Source organism: Myotis nattereri, assembly GCF_964212035.1.
Source record: "Myotis nattereri genome assembly, chromosome: 16".
NCBI lineage: Eukaryota > Metazoa > Chordata > Mammalia > Chiroptera > Vespertilionidae > Myotis > Myotis nattereri.
Window position 1 is genome coordinate 3,344,315 of NC_138091.1, and position 18,649 is coordinate 3,362,963.

The window sequence follows — 18,649 nt, forward strand, 5'->3', positions numbered from 1 at the left end:
CCCATCGACCCTGCCTTGAGTGTGACAGGGGGCGGTGCCCCAACCCCCCAATCGGCCCTACCCTGAGTGTGAATGGGGGTGGCATCGCAACCTCCTGATCCGCCATGCTCTGTGCATGACAGGGGGTGGCGCCCCAACTCCCCAATTGGCCCTGCTCTGAGCCCGACCAGGGGCTGCACCTAGGGATTAGGCCTGCCCTCTGCCACCCGGGAGTGGGCCTAAGCCAGCAGGTCTTATCTCCTGAGGGGTCCCAGACTGTGAGAGGGCACAAGTAGGGCTGAGGGACCCCCCGCCCTACCAGTGCACAAATTTTTGTGCACCGGGCCTCTAGTATAGGATAAGAAAACAGAACAGGATGGGAGAAAGAATTTTGAGCCTGGCCAATGTTACTTAGTTGGTTAGGTATTGTCCAATGAACCAAGAGGTGCCGGTTTGATTCCTGGTCAGGGAATGTGTCCGGGTTGCAAGCTTGATCCCCAGTAGAAGACGTGCAGAAGGCAGCCCATCAATGTTTCTCTCTCTCTCCCTCTCCCTTCCTCTCTAAAATCAAGTTTAATAAGAGAATTTTGAGAGGGCCATGCTTATTCTTTCAATACTATAATACAATAAATTGGCATCATACTGTGTATTTGCAGCACTATAGTGGTCATACTTACACTTTTAAACTGAATGAACTATGGAAAAGTCGTGTTTCTTGTTTCAGATTTCAGACAATAGAATACTTTAGCTAATGTTAGTTCAAGGAGAGCAAGTATGTCAGTGCCGTCCCTTCCTATTTCCAAGCCACTGGCAGACATCACCGATCAATCCCAGACTCATCTTCCAAGCTCTGAAGTGGTGACAGCACCCCCCTTTGACCTGTGTTCCAAGCTGCCCATGAGTTGAAACCTGTCTGCCGTCCTTGGCCTACCTCATTGAGAAGGAAAGCGCTTCGACCACAAGGAATATCCCAGATAAAACACAGCAGCCGTCTTTCTTTAAAAAGCAAACTACTTCCTGTTCCTTGGAACTCCCCTAACCCCTGCTTTCCAGTGTAGGTCACAACTTTAAGTTAGGGAAAGAAAGTATGAACTGAAGGTGGTGCAACTGGTCAGGACTCAGGAATACACTTTGCCATGGGCTCCCGAAAGGCTCTCGGGCCTTCCAACAGAAAGAGGGCATCTGCCCCGACTCTGCCAGGAAGGGGACTGTGAAGGAGGTCCTTCACCCTCATGAGATACTCACCCAAGCCAGCAAGCTGGGATGAGAGGGAAGGTGGGGGTGCCGTGCTCCCCACCATGGGGCTCACCACGGCGGGAGACCCCGGCCCCAGGTCTATTAAGTTGTCCTCGGTCACTTCACTCAGTACCTGTCGGAGCAGGAGGTGCAGTGAGCCCGTGAGCCCTGGGGCCCTGGCTGAGGTTCAGCCGCAGGCACAGTGTGGTCTCAACGCCGTGCCAATACAGGAGCCAGGGGTCCACTGTGGGCCCTGGCACGGGGAGCCTGCCCACTGCCCCTCAGGATGTGCCTGCTGGCTCTGCCTCAGCAGCCTGTCAACAGCACGAGCTGCTCATTTCACCAATATTTACATCCAGGTCAAGGAACAAGCGAGACCCCACCCCCGCCCGAGGCAGCCCTCCCAGCCTCAGAGCCCCGCGGAGGCCCAGGGAGTACTCACCCCGTTACTGGCGTTTTGGACCAAGCGGCCGGACCGGAATCGCTCGAACCTAACGGGAAGGAGAGCCCCGTGAGGGAGGGTGGTGGCACTGTGATGCCCACGGGTCCTGTGAAGAGCTTCAGGGACCGAGGTTCCAGGAAAGGAGACCAACCAGACCCATGTTAGGGCTGGGAGAGCGGCCCACACACGCACGTCACACCCCTTCCCGTGTGGGCTTCACCCATGGGCCCTGAGGTGAGGGAGCAGGGTGGTGGCTGGCACATCAGGCCATTGTAAGCACCCAGCCATCCCCTCAGACCCTGGGCTAGGTGCACCTCCTGTCACTGGAGCGGGAGGTTGGGCCAACCATTTTACAGGGGCCGAGCCAGGCTAACGCCCTATGTCACAGCGGGCAGGCCCTGGAGGACAGGCACGGCCTCTGCCGTGGAGGAGTCCCTGGGGGCTGCAGCCAGGCCACGCCCAGCCTGGGACTTGGCTCAGAGCAGCTACAGAACCCTCCTCCTTTACCCGGGTGGGAGACAAGAGCGATTGTGAGGGGCGAGCGGCTGCGTGACATTGAAAAGCTCCCAAACGCCATGGGCAGGGGGAGCTCGGACTCTTTTCAGCTGGGCCCGGAGAAGCAGACTTCACTGAGTCCCGGCTGCTGGGGCCAGCGCCTGTGAGCAGGGATCTCCACGAGGGACATGGTGAGGACGGGTGCTGAGGGTCTCTCAGGAGGAGTGGAGTCCCTCCCTCCACCTGGCTGGGAGGCACCAGGGCTGGTGGCCCCAGGCGCTGACTGAGTCTGTGGTCGGCCGGGACTGACAGGCTAGCGGAAGTGCCCACACAGCTCCTGCCACCTGTTCTCGAAGGGGCTGAAAGGAGCCTGACAAGTTAAAAGTCAGGCCATTTAAAACTGGGACCACAAGGCAAGACCAAGGGTCAAGGCACTCAGGTTGGCCCCTGTCCCCAACTGGCTCGTCCCTGCTGGCCCAACGCCCTCTGCAGAGGCCACCTCACCTGTCAGCGACAGGGCCGCCTTCCTTGCTGCCTCAACTAAAGCTGAGACAAAGCCCAGGGTTGTGACAACCACAGCAAAGTCACCCTCTCAGGTCCCAAATGCAAGTATCTGTCACACTGACCGTAACGGGTGCCAGACCGTCATGCCATGAGTCAGCGAGGGGCCAGGACCCCAAGTCTCCAGGGGATTGGGGCTTAAACTGAGAAGAAGGCAGGCCTGGTTGAGGGGCCTGTAGGAGGCGCCCCCGGGAGAGCCCGAGCCACAGGCGGAGCTGCTTGCATTCTATCTCCTACACCTGGGCCTGCAGCTGCGGAGGCTGCGCTTTTCTGGAGGCTTTGGAAAGGGAGAAGGACCTGCAAGGTCGTTACCTCAACCCGTTGGTGGCCCGGCCGCAGGAAGAACTGAGAGAACGCGTGCTCCCTACGCAGCACCCGGCGCACCTGCCTCTGCCGGACACTCAGACTCCCTGACATTTGTGAAGGAAGGGAAAAACCTCCTTTTTTTAAGATGGAAGAGGAAAGTCTTTTTCTTTATGGATATTTTTCCTTTAACTCTTTTCAAGCTCAAAGGGTCTTTAAAGAGGCAGGTGCAGCAGCTGCAGGGCCCGGTGCCCGGTGCCCGGTGCTGGTCCTTCCTCTCCTAGGGCAGGTGGTGAGGAAGGCAGAGCAGCCAGAGGCTTGCAAAGGGCAGAGACTCCCAGGAGAATAAGAGCCATTTCCCTGTCGCCTGGAGCAAATGGGCGTCTCTGGCGGGTAGTTTCCAAATCTAATCTCCCTCCCTCTGTTCCTGAAAGAAACCCGCTTTGGCCACCAGCTTTGGGGGGGGGGGGGGGGAGGAAGGAGCCGCGCCCACCTCTCGTATCTGAGGAAGACGTTGTTGAGGTCGTCGTTGACGCGCAGCAGCTCCTCGGTGACCTCCTCGTTGCACACGTGCGAGATGAGCTCCACCACGCGCTGCTGCATGGCCCGGCAGGTCCTGTGCAGCTCCTGGGGACACACGCCTGGCTAGCCTGGCTGGGCCGTGGCCACATCGCTTTCCTTTGGGAAAACGTGCCCTGCTCCTCAAGTCGTAAGGGAGTACGTTCTTGCTCATAAAGCCGGGTGTGTGTAGGGTGCAAAGTGGAAGCCTCCCTCACTGCCCCCTTACTCCCAAGCAAACCCGCTCCTGTTCCCTAGACACACCAATGTCCAGGCGGGCAGACTGCGGGGTGACACAACGACATGCTGCACGAACCAGTTCTAAAATAGAAGAGAGGATTCTTTGCAGCTGGCTTTTCCTCTTCAACAGAATGTTCCAGACAACTTTCCTGCCACTTCAGTCTCACCCCTGGGTGTGTATTATAACGTATCGCACCATTCTCCCATTTGGGACACTCGGGTGCGGCCTCTTTTCTGGCCAGCGCAGTGGGTGCAGCAGCAAACACTGTACTCGCCTGCTGTGCACCTGCACAGGACCACGCCCCACAGCGGAGCTGCTGGCTGATGGGGGTGGCCACGTGGGAAACGGACTGGTAACAGGAAAAGACCCTGCTGACCGACGAGCTCTGTGTGTCTGTACCCGCAGCAACGGCAGGGGTGTTTTATGACACCATCAGATATTCACTGTGGATGGGATGAGTGCCGGGCTTGACCTTGCAGGGAAGAGCAGGGGAGGGACCGTGACAGGTCAGCTCACCACAGAGCAAGCAGACCGTGGCGAAGGAGGAGGGTGCTGCTGGCACATCCAGGCCATTCTATGCTGGCCACTCTCCCAGGCGGCTCAGCCTGGGGCTCCTTTCCTGACAGCAGGGGCAGCTGAGGAAAGAAGCCTGGCCCGTGGGGGGCAGCCCAGAAGCACCGTAGCGCAGCTGTGTTTTTCAAGGCTGAAGTACCTATGTTTGGCAGCTGTGCATAAAAGGCAGCTTCCTATGGAGATGCTCTGACGCTGGGGTCCTGGGCCCTGGCCAGCTGGCTACGGCCTCTGTCTCGGTTCTGCCCTGCTGCCAGCCCTCTGCACAGCCGGGATGCTGCTGTCAGTCTTTCTTGGTCAATAGGGCCAGAAGCAAGTCCAGTCAGTGTCTGGACGTTCTGGGTTTTTCTATGAACAGACTCTCATTCTTGGTTCCCCTAAGACTACCATTTTAGGTTTTTGGAGAAGGCAGGACCATTCCTGGAAAAAGGAGGGCTTTAAGCAAATCACTGGATTCTCATAACCCCTCTCTCCCTACCCCCGGCCTGTACCAGCTGCACCCGGGCCAAACCAGCCCAGGTAGGTAGTACCATCCCACCAGCAGCACCAGGCTGGGCTGGAGGCAGGAGGAGGACCTTGATCTCAAGTGCTCTGAACCTGCATCAGCCTGCACACCGAAGGGTTCCGGGTTCAATTCCAGTCAAGGGCACATGCCCAGGTTTCGGGGCTCCATCCCCAGTAGCGGGCCTGCCGGAGGCAGTTGATCAATGATTCTCTCTCATCATTGATGTTTCTACCTCTCTCTCTTCCTTTCTCTCTGAAATCAATCTATACACCACAGCCAAGCGACTGGAACAGTGACACACACTGCAGTGGCCAACAGGCCCGATAGGGGCCCCAATCGGCCCCCCACAACCTCCTGAATCTCCACCCCCTGCCAGCCTGGCCTCGATCAGCCCCCATCAGGGCAGGCTGGCTGGACCCCAACTGTGCACAAATTTGTGCACCAGGCCTCTAGTAAAAATAAACAAACAAATAAAATGCTCTGCACCCTGGTCTGCTCAGACCACCAGCTCCCGTCACTGTCCTCGCTCTGTCCCCTGCATTAGCGCCCCAGGCCTCCAGCACTCTCTGGCTTCTGTCTCCCTGGGGAAAACAAGAGGTGCAGAAATGGTGAACCTCTGAGGTGCCTCACAGCAGGGGTTTGGGCCACCCACCCTGCAGCAGCCGGGCAGCTCTGCTTTGACCTGTTTTAAACACTCCTGTTCTCTGGAAGACTTGGTTGTGGAGAAGAGTTCCAGTCCCTGACGGAAATGTGTGGGAAGAGGCAGATGGTTTCTGAGGCCTCTGCTAGCTCTCACCCTGAAGCAGGAGGCAGGGAGGCCAGAAGCACCTACTCTGGCCTTGCACTTGCTGCCTTGGCCCCACCACCGCCAGGGGATGACAAGGAAGCTGCCCGGACCCCCCAGGAGAGCCTCCCCTCCCCGACCCCAGAGGAGCACCCAGGGAGTCCGCCCGGGGTCTGAGTCAGAGAGAAAGCTTTACATGTCCATGCTTTAACCTTGTAAGTTACTGTCTTAAAACAAAATTAAACAGGAAGAGAAACGACAAGAGCTAGATGGTGAGAGGAGGACTAGAATGTTAAGATTTCTGCCACCACAGACCAGCTAGCACCGCATGGCCTCTACGGGGTCCCCCACAGCCAGGCTGCGCAGGTGCTCTGCCTCCCCTGCCTCCAGACCTCCAGACAGAGAGCCCGCTTGCTCACTTGCTGGGCAGCCTTCCCGCTGCACAACAGCTGGGACGGAAGTTCTTAAATGGTGACAATCTGGGCTTTGGCCTCCTGCTGGGTCTGGCTCTCAACAGAGGGAGAACAGCTGGTTACTGTTCTTTGTGCAAAAGCCCTCACCTATCAGAGCATCTTATTAAAATATCCTCTTTTCTGTCTAATTGATCCCAATGACTTGATCTTTTCTTCAAGGGCATGCACATCCCCACCTCACAGAACCACCCTTAGGTCCTCGCTCTGGGTGTCCTCCGAACCCCTTCCCAGTCCTGGGGAGCATGGAACAGGCTCCTGAAGACCTGCTCCTACAGCTCTGGGGGGTGGGTGAAGAAGTTCTTTGTTGAAGAGAAAGGGGAATAATGAAGCTAAATGTGTAGAATAAACCAGATTTCTCTAGAGAAAACGGTCCTGGCCACCCAGTCTTTTGTTGAAATGAGATGCAGAAAGAGGGGAGCGAGAGGGCGATCAATGCCTGCCCCTCCTGTTCGTGGACAGCGTGCAGAAAGGTTCTCTACCATCGGTGCCTGGCCGCAGGAATGCCCTTGTGAGCATCACTGAATTAATTAAAAGTTATTAACTGGAGACAAAATCCAAAAAGCTAATTTGAAAGGGACAGAAGGCACCAAACGACAGCACCAGGCTCACTAGAGTCCCGAGTGGGGACTCCAGGCCACAGTAAGGCGCGGACCTCAGCGGTGTGGGTGCAGCCACGCTAGGCCCCACGCAGTGCCTGTGGGGGCAGAGACGGCCAGCAGCACGGGAGAAAGAGAGGAGCGTTCTCAGGGGATGGCGCTCTCAGCTTCTAATGTCCGTCCCCTGCTGAGAACCGCCTGGCCACCCTCAAGGTGGGCTGCCCACAGCCGCATCTGCACCCTGAGACTGGGTCGCGGCAGTCTCAAGCATTTAAGGTCCTACCGTGTGAACGTGGAATGTGTTTCTGCTGGTGTTAGAGACGGACAGGGCAGCAGGTACAGGGAGACAGGCTGGAGCTCCAGCCTGTGGCCGCCGTGCCTGCGCCCGGCACCGGGCAGCACGCAAACAGGATCCCCATCCCTCCCTGGTGACGGTGATCCCGCCATGCTCCATGGGCCAGGGCTTGCGAGCATCACCAGCTCTTCAGTCCGCGGCTGAGCGGCTGAACGAGTGGCGCCTTCCTGCCCTGCTGTGCTGCTCCCTAAAGTCTGACCAAGGGCTTCCACGGGCTGAACGACAGCTGCTGCTAAGAACGAGGCGGGAGGGACTCAGCGTAGGTGTGGAGCTGGCTGCTGCCTGGAGGTCTCCCAGCCCAGAGCAGAGGCCCACACACTGAGGAGCTGCTGGGTCCCTCGGTGGCTTACTCTCCCGGGAGCTCCTGAGAGGCTGGCAGCGCAGGGGAGTGGAGTGGCCTCCGTCTCCCTCAGCCACAGTAACCAACCAAGTCCTCAGGCCCAGTGCTCCCGGGGCTGCGGCGAGGCTGCAGCAGAACGGCTCTGTTACTCCCGGGAAGCGATCGGGACGAAACCCACCCATCATCATGGTCTGTCACACAGTGTATCCAGGGCTGACACCTCCAATTTCCTCTCTTCCCATTTCCTCCGCCTCCACCAGCAGCTCACACTCAAGACTGAGCGGCTTTTGTTGGCGTGAACATTTGGGCTGGTGACAAAAGCGTTTACTTCCATGGTCCTGGCCAGTCCTGTGAGCTCTGACAGCTTCTACTCAGCCATCTGGCTGCCCTCCACTTGCACTAAGGGGTCCTGGGGATGGGCTGATCCTGCTACTTTCCCAGCAGCCTGTGCCGTTTTCCCACATGGAAGGCTCACTGTGTGATCTGACCTCGGCCCTTGGGAGACCCTCCCTGGCTGGCTTCTGATAGATGGGGAGGAAGAGGAGGAGAGATGTCAGGAATGACTGAAGAGTTGGCCGGCAGCCGGGGCCATGTCTGTTCACAGAGCGCCCGACTCCCAAAGCCTCCCGCTGTACCAGAGCCGCTCTTTCCGTTTGATTTAAAGACAGCAGCGAGGCTGGGAGGCTCAGAGTTGGAACAAAACAGAGGGAAGAAAACGTCATGGGAAGCAACCTATTTTTGAAGACTGTGAGCTGACACCAGGAGATTAGGTTCTGTTTGTCTTGGCTCATGGGCTTGTTTTAGAACACACGCGCACGCACTGGCACACAGAACATCCCTGCTGTCTGGGTCTGCTCGGCTGTCTGGAGGCAGGCTGGCTTTGTTCAGCCCCCACCCCCGCTGCCAGGAGCTCCGCTCTGTCCACTGCAAGCCCTTGTCAGCAGGAATTCTGATGCTGACACAGCGCAGAGCTACCTCAAGCAGCCCCTCAGCTTCCGCCGCTTTTGGACTAATCACAGATCCCAGTGCCTCCGGGAATGCCCGGAAGAACCCATCACCCAGGCGCGAGTGGAGGCCAATACGCAGCAATGGGTGCTGGTTCCCCTGGAGTGTGGCATGCGGACGGCTGGCCCTGCTCAGTGAGGCAAGCCCGGTCTGCCAGGTCTCAGTGAGGCTGCCTTGCTCAGCTGGCAGAGGGTCTCATCTTGGCTTCAAGAGCAGCCCGACGCCACAGTTTCGTGGAGATGAGCCGTGTCTCCGGCACTCAGCGGCGAGCTCCTCAGAGCAGGCCTCGGCCCAGCATCTCGGTGCCTCTCGGGTTTTGCTGTGTTAGGCCCTGAACAGGCTTTCACCCCTGCTCCTCTCCCCGGGAGCTGATGGCTTCGAAGGATGAAGGGGGCACAAAAGAGATGGCTGTGTGCATTCCTGAGGACCGGCCATCAGACCGAGCCTCCACAGGCTGCAGGTGTGTGCCAACAGCAGGGGGGACGTGTGGCACTTAAGGGGGCCAAGACTGACAGCCCGAGGGCAGACGAGAATAGCAACACGAGGCCCGCCTGGTGCACTCACGCCAGTTCGCCAGGCCCGTCTGGCTCCTGATTTATTTACTCAAGCATCTTGCCTCTCACTGAAAAGATCTGGCACCTGGGAGTCTACAGCACCCTCTCTCCACCCCTTCAGAGGGACACTGCTTCTCAGGCGGGGCCAGAGCCTGAGACGGGAGTGGCGGGCCTGGGAAACAGGCCTGAGGCAGGGTGTCTGGCTCTAACACAAGGCCCCCCCGCAGGCCAGCCCTGCACCCAGACCCCTTTCAGGCACACTGCCAGATCCTCAAGCGTCCAGAGGAGAAGCCAGGTAGTGACAGGGCCGCGGGACCACGTGTGAGCAACCTCCGCCTGGGGACGGATGCTCAGTGTCCAGGAGAAGAAAAGGGGCTTCAGCTGCCCCAGGGCCTGGGGGTCTGGGAAAGGCGTGACGAGGAGGGAAGGCTGATGATGTTAAGGGTGCAAAGCAATACACAAAAATCGTACACATAATAACATCATCTCAACCACATTTGAAATAAACATCAAAGCACTGACGATGGCTATTTGTGGATGCGGCATCAGAGAAAATTACTCCTTTCTCCTTTGAACTTCCTTTTTCTTTAGATGAGCATGGATTTTGCAATTGGCATTTTATAATCAGGAAAAAATGTTACTAAGGAAAATAAAAAAGAGAGAGCCTGGTACTGGCCTCTGTTTCTAGGAAGCATGAGGCTGGGTCTGGGCCCAAATGGACTCGGCCCCTCTCTCAACGACTGCATCCCTGGGCCCAGAGCCCCAAGATGAGGCCCCTCACCTGTAGCAACTCCAGATCAGATGAATCTTCCTGCCCAGGAACCATTTCCGTTAACATCTCAGACATGACTTTTGTGTTTCCTCGAACAATGTCCAGTTCGCTCCGCAGCCTGGCGATCTGTTGGGCCCAGAGGAGGGAAGCGGGAGGGAGAGGTCGGTCACCGTGCCTGGCCGGGGCCGCCGCCCTCATGGGACACAGGCCGCACTTCTGAGGAGTGCAGCAGCGGCACCGTCTTGTCTCCCTCTGGTCTAGAGAGCACTGATGGGGGAGGAGGGCCACCTGGAGAGCCCGGTCACCCGGTGGCCCCCGACTCTGCCCAGGACTGGGAGGCAGCACTGGGCAAGGAGAGCGCTCTGGGCCCAGAGGACCAAGCTGGTCTGCAGCCCCCGCTTCCCCGCCCTGGGGCAGGGACTCACCCTCAGGCCTCTGCCTCTGCTCTTTCAAGGGAAAGGTGGGAGGTGTGGTCCCCAGTCCCTTCAGCACTGGGATCCCTGCTGAGGAACCGAATAGTTATAGACTCTGGCTCCCGGCAGCTTATCCTCAAAATACTGAGAGAAATACTGAGAGAAAACCACAGGGAAGGCCACTCCTGCCAAAGGATAACGACCCCCTGAGAGCTACCCAACCGCCCACCCAACAGGGTCTCCCAAGCCTGGGCCTGGGTCATCTCTCCTGCAGCAGGAACACCACAGGATGACCTTAAGCTCTGAGCCTCCGTTCCCCCACCTGAGAAGGAACTGGGAACCCCCACGTTGTGCAGGGTTGCTGCGGGTAGCTGATGTGGAAATGCCCCCCTCACTCGTGTCGGCACACATATACCCGGCACTACTGGGATGTGCAGACGGCTGGACCGCAGGCACTCTGACCTGTACTTGACCCCGTGCACAGAGGCCTCCCCACCTCTTCCCGCAGCCCCCTGAGGCCTGTGCCCTCGCACAGGTACAGGAACAGGAGGCTCAATGCATGTTTACTGGCTGGACAGATGGGAGGGATGGCCCACCAGGGGGGCAGGCCAGGTCCTGGCAGGCTTCTCTCTGCCTCGGGCTCTGCCTGACGGGTGGACGGCCCAGGTCTTGGCTGAGAAGAGGTTTCTGACCAGGAGGCCCAGGACTTCGCGGTTAGAAGCCATGTGGGCTCTGAAGCCCTGGGTCCTCCAGGCCCAGCTGGTCTCCTGCTGCCTCTGCTTTCATTCCCCAGGGACAATACTCATGCCTCTCATGCATTCCAAACCCTCTCTCCACTGTTCTGGCTGCTGAGGGCTCCCCCTCACCCCGCGTTCCCACACACAGACAGTGGAGGGCCTCCCACACACAGACAGTGGAGGGCCTCGGGCCATCCAACTTCAAACATGGCTGCCTTCCCTCTGAGCAGAAGGGGCACAGTTCTGCCCAGGGGGGCAGGTCCTGGTCATTGTAGGTGATGAAAAGGGGCACAGTTCAGTGAAGTGAGGCCCACAGTCAAGGTAAATGCGTTTCAGCTGTGGGTTTCAACAGTCTCTCCTCAGCAGAGCACGCAGAACTTGGGTGCTTATATCCTTCAACTGCCCTCAGGCCCATGACTGCCCAGCAGGTAAGAGGGCAGGGTTACTGCCCCATTGTATGGACAGGAGGCACCCTGAGGGCTAAAGGACTGGCGAAGCTGGTGCCTGCTGGCTGGCCTCTCCCTCCTCCCGCCCGCTCCCTCCTGGGGCCCTGGCACAGCACGCCCACGAACCAGGCAGAATCATCTGTCCTCTGTTTAAATGAGGCCCCAGAATGATGACATTGTCACAGGTACTATGTGAACATTTAAAAAATATAAACACTGGATGGATTTTTTTCAAGCCTGACCGATTCTCAAATTTTAACTAATGGAAATTCTAGAGAATCACCTAAAGATCAGTCTCCACATCTCACCGAAAAACCCAGGTTGGGGTTAAAGGGCATTGCTTCCTGGGAGGTCCCTCAGGGAGGCAGGCAGTGTTTGGGGTGAAGCAGGAAGAGGCTTCCTGAAGAGTCTCCCTGCCCGGCCTCTGCCTCACAGGTAAGTCCACCCTATCAGCACACACATAGGCTGTTCCCAGCTCCGCTCCCTTCCTGTGCTCTGGCCTCACCTCTGCCCCGGCTTCTTCCCCACTCCCACCCTGCACCAGCCCATCCTCCAACCATCGCCTGCTGTGCACTTTCCTCTGGCCTGCACCACCCCCACCTGCCCACCCCACACAGTGCCCCTGCCCACACTGAGCCCCCACCCTCCACCCCCTCTGCCCCCCGCCCCACACCAGCCCTGCATGGTGCCTGGCAAGGCCCCTCTCCCGCTTCAAGACCTTCCGCAGCAGCAGCTCAGGCTGCCTTCCAGGCACTGCTCAACTCTGGGCTCAGCACCTGGACACTCTCCCACCTCAACGTGACCACAGTCCTGACTGTCTTTGCACCTGTCTCCCCCACCGGACTGTGAGTCCTCAGGAGCGGGGCTGGCCCTTTCCTCTGTGTATCACTGACACCTGCCCATGTCTCTGGGAGGGCAAATGAGGGCAGAGCTGGCTTGCCTGTGCCTAGTGTATGCAAGTACCTGTTCTGCATTGGCTGTGATGGGGCCGGTCACACTCAGAGCTGGGGCCTGCGGCGCGGAGAAGGGAGGAGGAGGCGAGGAAAAGGAGCCGGCACTTGTCCTCTGCTGCGCCTGGGACCTGGGCACGGTGGCGGCTGGATCCACTTCAGGGACACTCTGGCATGGCAACAACAGAGTCCTCTGCTCACTCGGACTGCCTGCGCAGCAGGACCTGGCGCCTGCCCCACCCAGGGCAGCACTAGCTGCAGCACCTGTGAAGAGGGGCCCTCCGCTCCCAGTCTTTCCCTCTACGCCCTCCCAGTGGCCTCTCCCTCTGCTTCCCTCACAACCAAGCCCAGACCCCTCAAAAGGCGGCAGGGAGAGCCCTAGCACTCTGTACCCATTACTAGGGCCACCTAGGGAGCCTTAGTTGGTACCAGAAGATTATGTTTTGGCTTTTACAAGTAAGCTAATATAAATAGTAATTATGTAATTTACTGAACTTTCTTTGTAATTACAGGAACAACAACATAGTTCTGTATCATCTATCTATATAAAAGGCTAATAAGCTAAGTGTCCTTCCCTCTGTCCGGGTAATGATGTCACATAGCAAAGCCTGGCTTCCTCTCCCTAGCGACGACTAGCCTCCTTGCAGTTTCTTCAGCCCAGGAAGCTTTAGCCAGGTGGAAACACTTTACACTTTAACCAAATGTCTGTGAAGTGTTTTCATGTGCCTCATCTCATTTGAGCCTCACAGAAGTCCTGGAGTTGGTAGATAGGAGACTCGATGGAATCCTATTTTCTTTTCATTAGCCGGAAAATGGAGATTTAGAAAGCTCAGAAACTTGCCCCAACTGGAAAGAAGAAATGGTGGACCTTGAAAATGACTTCAGGTTTTCTCACTGCGTAGAATGTAGTCAAACACGGCTGCAGTTAAATATTTTACCCTTTGTTCTCCCTGCGTGATCTACAATAATAATCTGCTTTGTGTTGATATTTACTGCTGTGTTGCTGACAATTACCTGAAAGAGAAGTTGGGGTGCTTCACTGGGCTGGAAAAAGTTTAGCTACATCAGAAAGCAGGTCTAATTAAGCAAATTTGTTCTATATCTGTAAAAGGCTAAGCTGACTCACACATGCACGATACATATAAAGCTCTCACTGGCGCCAATCGCACATGTGTGTTTCAACCTGTCACTGTCGATCGTGAATTTGGTTGACACTTCTATTACAGAGGAAGGGTGAATAGCAATGTTAAAATATTTCTTCTAGTTAATTTCCTTTCAATGTGCATGAATTTGTGCACTGAGCCACTAGTTATTAGAAGAATAAAACAGTTATGTTTATTCCACAAGGCACAGTGCTTTGGAGGGTCATTCTGAAAACACTGCTCTGGAAGATAACTCCTGGTGCTTCCCTGTGGGCGTCTCTGATACCCTCTTGAGCATGAACGGTGCTCACACGACAAGACCCACACAGGCCGCTGCCCTCCTCCCCTGTTTCAGAGGTGGGCTGACAGGGGCCCGCAAGGCAGTGTCCTGAGCCCTGGCTCCCCTGGACCCCAGCTCACAGGGTGCACACGAGCTCCCGGGAAGGGTGGCCAGCCTCTCCTGCAGGCTTTAATTCTGCAGCACAGGGCTGCCTCGAAGGCTTCCGCGGCATGGCCGTCATGGCCTCTGCATGGCCTTCCATGGGCTTTGAATCCCAAGGTGTCTGGGCTGATGCCGAACGCTCCCAGCTCTCCGTACATTTTAGAGCCATTTGATAATGGGTCCATTTAGAGCATCTGATTAGCTTGTACGGCTGGGAAACCCCAAGCTGTTCCCTGCCCAGCGCAGCGGCACACTCATCTCCACACTGCCAACACCGAGGTGCTCCTGTTCTCCGGGGAGGCCGGCCGCCCATTCCTGGGGCCTCTGAAGAGCAGGTGCTAATGACCCTCAGAGAATGGCTTCCCCCAGCAGCCATCTCCATGAGAACGTCTGAAATGATCCCTCTATTATGCTCTTCCACAGGCAGGATGAAAACTGGGGGAGACACTGCAGCCACTTAATCACTATCAGCCAGCTGTCTCACTCCTGCACTCCCCTTGTTATTAAAGAGAAATGCCCTCGAGCTTCAAGACAGCGTGATGACAAGCTGAATAATTCAAATGGAGCAGCAGAGGGGCGGGTGCGTATTCTGCAATAGGCCTTTCTAGAAAATGCCAGCTGGGAGCTTACCCGCTGCGGTGTGTGTATGGGAGACAGAGCGTCCAAATCTGCATTAGGAAACTCGACCCCTTTCCTCTTCAGCTCCTCATATATATGCACAACACCCGTGAGGTCAGGACTGCTTCGAAAGGCATCGGCCCACGCCTGGAAGGAGAAAGGAGGCCTGTTAGGAAGCGTGTCTCCCGAGAGCTGTCACGGCGCCTGAACACCCACCGCACCCAGCTGCTCTCTCAGAGGCCAGTGCTCCCCTGGACCCCAATGCGAACTACCCTGGCAACTATCCTGTCCCTCTCCCCCTGCCAGCGCTGCCACAAGGCAGGTGGCAAAATCTTGGTTTTTCAATGGTGCTGGTGAGCATGAACAAAACATAAAACTTAATTCAGCATCTGTATTTCCTTGGAGAAGAGACAGAGAAATAACACCCAAGCTTTGCAGTACATCCTAACATGCAGGCATTTCCCTAATCGCAAGGAAATCAATTTCTGGTGAGTTTAGTTGAAGGGTGAGCAGAGGGCGCCGCCAGGCTGCCGTGGGGCCAGGGGCGCTGTGGGTCTGCAAGCTCGCTCACCGTTTCCCAAACTGCTGTGTGGGGTTCTCGTCAGTGGAGGCAGGAACCACAGGCAAATTGACAGGAAGGAGACAGCGGCGTGTGGCTGGGAAAGGCCTCTCTAGGTCTCCTCAGCAGATGCGAGGACCCTGCAGCTGAGCCGGCCTCGCCCGGGCGAGGTGTCTGGGGCTGAGCGGGGAGGGGAGCCCGTGCTGCCCGCAATGTCAACGCGCACGTGCCCACATGGAAACCCACAGGAAAGCGTGAGCACTAGTTTCCTTTACATGAAAACAGCACAGAGAGGAAAGAACACAGATGGAAACGGATTGCCACTTACCACTGATTCATGAAACTCTTTAAAAATTAAAAAAAAATCTGTTCTTTGGAAGTTACAGAATACATTTTCTTTTTTAAAATATATTTTTATTGATCTCAGAGCGGAAGGGAGAGGGAGAGAGAGAGAAACATTAATGATGAGAGAGAATCATTGATCAGCTGCCTCCTACTGGGGGTGGAGCCTGCAACCCGGGCATGTGCCCTTGACTGGAATCGAACATGGGACCCTTCAGTCTGCAGGCTGACGCTCTACCCACTGAGCCAAACCAGCTAGGGCCAGAATACATTTTTTAAAAGTATAGCCAAACAGCTCCCCCAAAATTGGGCCCAGCTTTTCAGAGTCACCCATCACCTTATAAACTACCAGGGGAAGGCGGAGCCTTGGGGGCCAGGGTCCTGTGCTAATTCCGTTGCTGTCTCCAGCATTTAACCGCCTCCCGGCTCCAGCAATGCTCCAACCAATCCCGAGGCGGCCAGAGCAACGCTATCGCTTACCCGCAGACCCACTTAAAGTGAAAAGGCCAGCTTCCAAAATGCCTTGTTAATTACAAGTGATGCATCTTACTTAACAGAAACATACTGTCAGTCTGGCTCCCTTGATCCACTTATTTAATTTGCACACTCAGGGGTTTAACCCTGCATCAGGACAGCCCCTGTCGGGTTGGCTGACACTTTCCTCAGGATCCTGAGTTGGGCAGAGGTGACTGCTGAGGTCTCCCTGGAATCCCAGCTGGGGAGCAGTCACAAGAGGCCTGCCCCCTGGGAAGTGACCCCGAGCCCCATCTTCCACCAGCTGCTTTGGCCTCAGCCACCTGGTTCACACTCCAGCTGAGGCCCGTGACCTAGCTTCCCATGCACTAGCACTGGAGTTTGGGCCTAACCGCCAGCACCTGCGCTGCTGTGGGAGCGGGAGCAGCAGCATGGCAGCTCCTCCCGGGGCTGGAGGCCTGTTTCTATGGGAGGGCCAACAGCTCAGGGAGCCCCTTTTCATTCGCGTCGCTTTCCATCCAGCTGACTATGAGACGAGAAGAATGAAGGTTAAAAACCCATCACTCTTCTTTCCAGTCAGTTGAGAACTCTTGGGGCACCTGCCCAAACAGCGTGTCAACAGACCCCGTTCCATGGCCCCAGGCAGGGAGAGGAAAGACACACCCCACGCTGGCCCAGCAGCTTCTCCCCCTCGCAAGAGTCTGGCCTGGGCCTGGAGCCTGCGGGTGAGATTGTCCATGGATGTGGCCCTGGGAGTCAGTCCTGTGCCAGCCCCAACCTGTGGATGGGAGAAGGTGCAGCAGGTGTGCCTAGTGAGACATACAGGAGATTTGGAGGGTTTTGCTGATCCCTTCTGTCCATTCCCCAGGCCCCGCATACCCCAGGGTTGTAGATAGCCCTGCCTTTTCATGACAAACTTTCCTCTCTGCCTAGGCAAGCTGGAGTTGGCATTTGTTATTTGCAACCAAGCTGCCTTGGCTAATCCACCCCCTGCCCACCTGCTGCCATTTCAACCCCTGTGGGGCCCCTGAGCAGGTTAGGTGCATTCTCTACTGAGCAAGATTCTGGTGCCAACGGGAATGGGCAGGGGGCAGGGCACCTGTAAAGGAACAGCCATATGGGGAAACACAGAAGTGGGAGACATCCAGAGATGCTCTGTGCCTCTAATATCTTGCTGGGTCAATGCCCAAATACGTGTGTTCCTGTCTTCTTCCCACCAGGCACACACTGAGTCCCGCCCCTGCTCGGGGAGAGCAGCCAGCACTGAATCCTGTCCTCGAGAGCAGCCTTACTGTCCTACTTCAGAGAACAGAGGAAGGTGGTCACTTAGGCTGGCAACAGGCTGTGGTGACAGCGATAAAGCAGGGCCCCTCTGACCCAGGGCTGGGAGAACCTGTTCCAGGGGAGGTGGAAAACCGCCAGGGCCAGAGGCGGTGGAAACCACCGGGAGCAGTGACCGGCAGTGCTGCCCCCTGAGGGGCCCTGGCTGGTAGTGACTCAGTGGCCCCCTCCCTGCTCTTCACGTAGTTCTTTTTCCGACCTGTGCGCCTACAGCAGGGGTGGGCAAACTTTTTGACTCGAGGGCCACAATGAGTTCTTAAACTGGACCGGAGGGCCGGAACAAAAGCATGCATGGAGTGTTTGTGTGAACTAATATAAATTCAAAGTAAACATCATTACATAAAAGGGTACGGTCTTTTTTTTTTTAGTTTTATTCATTTCAAACGGGCCGGATCCGGCCCGCGGGCCGTAGTTTGCCCACGGCTGGCCTACAGTGTCAGGGGTTGAAAGACCCAGAGGAAGGTCTATTGAGAGGGAAAAAAGAAAGTTATGCTTTTATTTCCTTTGTTCCTTTGGATTGTATGCCAAAGTCCAGACTAAAACCTTATAAAACATGAACCATATCCTATTCATTTCTGTATTCCTCAAGTTTTGACAGTTTTAAATCATCAAATTTCAGATAAATAAACAATTACTGATTTAAACTATGGGTTCTGTTCTTTGGACAAAAGAAAGCTTCTGGCATCTTCTGCTTCTGCCCCTGGACCAAACTTCCTGTTCCCAGTGGCAGGGTCTGGAGAGCTGCCGTCCACGCAGATTCGGCCATCAGTTCTCTGACACCTTCTAAGAACACAACAGCCTCCTGCCCCCAGACCAGCCCCATCAGCTCACTTTCGTCAGTGGAAAGAGAGTACAGTCAAACCTCGGTTCTCGACCAAGTTGTTCACGGAAAAATTATCTTGGTGTTGAACAAAACTTCGATTTTTGACCCAATACACCTGTATGGTCAGTCACATGTTTCTCAGGCAACAAACAAAGGAGAGAATGCACGAATATGAGTCAGTTGACTGCTTAACCTTGTGTTGTTAACATCTCAGGAAATTGTGCTGTGAATATCTTCATGTTTTTTGTTTTGTGGCTGCTTATTATTAAACACCGATAGTAAATTATCCTGGGTGCTAAGAATGTGAGTGACAGCAGCAAAGTGAAAAGGAAAGTTGTGAGGCCCGGCTGGCATCAACCTAGGAGCCAAGAGGTCATTGGTTTGATTCTGAGTCAGGGCACATGGTTATGGGCTCGATCCCCCACATGCAGGAGGCAGCCGATCCATGTGTCTCTCTCATTGATGTTTCTCTCTCTCTATCCCTCTCCCTTCCTCTCTCTCTAAAAGTAATTTTAAAAAATATGTTTTTAAAAAGTTGTGAGAACAATGATAGAGCTTAAAAAAGAAATAATTGTGAAGTATGATAGAGGTGT

At 55.9% G+C, this 18,649-nt stretch overlaps 1 protein-coding gene across 4 annotated transcripts in view; it reads right to left on the reverse strand.

The window, feature by feature from the left end:
* Positions 1 to 18,649, reverse strand: part of TOM1L2 (target of myb1 like 2 membrane trafficking protein) — a 141,889-nt gene that overhangs the window by 17,697 nt on the left and 105,543 nt on the right. For all 4 annotated transcript variants that reach the window (XM_081110768.1, XM_081110767.1, XM_081110766.1 and 1 more), the window contains exons 5-10: positions 14,530 to 14,664; positions 12,329 to 12,484; positions 9,779 to 9,895; positions 3,510 to 3,643; positions 1,658 to 1,706; positions 1,225 to 1,348 (exon numbers count right to left, since the gene is read on the reverse strand). In XM_081110768.1, the coding sequence (XP_080966894.1) occupies positions 1,225 to 1,348; positions 1,658 to 1,706; positions 3,510 to 3,643; positions 9,779 to 9,895; positions 12,329 to 12,484; positions 14,530 to 14,664 (715 nt within the window). The remainder of the gene's footprint in view (positions 1 to 1,224; positions 1,349 to 1,657; positions 1,707 to 3,509; positions 3,644 to 9,778; positions 9,896 to 12,328; positions 12,485 to 14,529; positions 14,665 to 18,649) is intronic.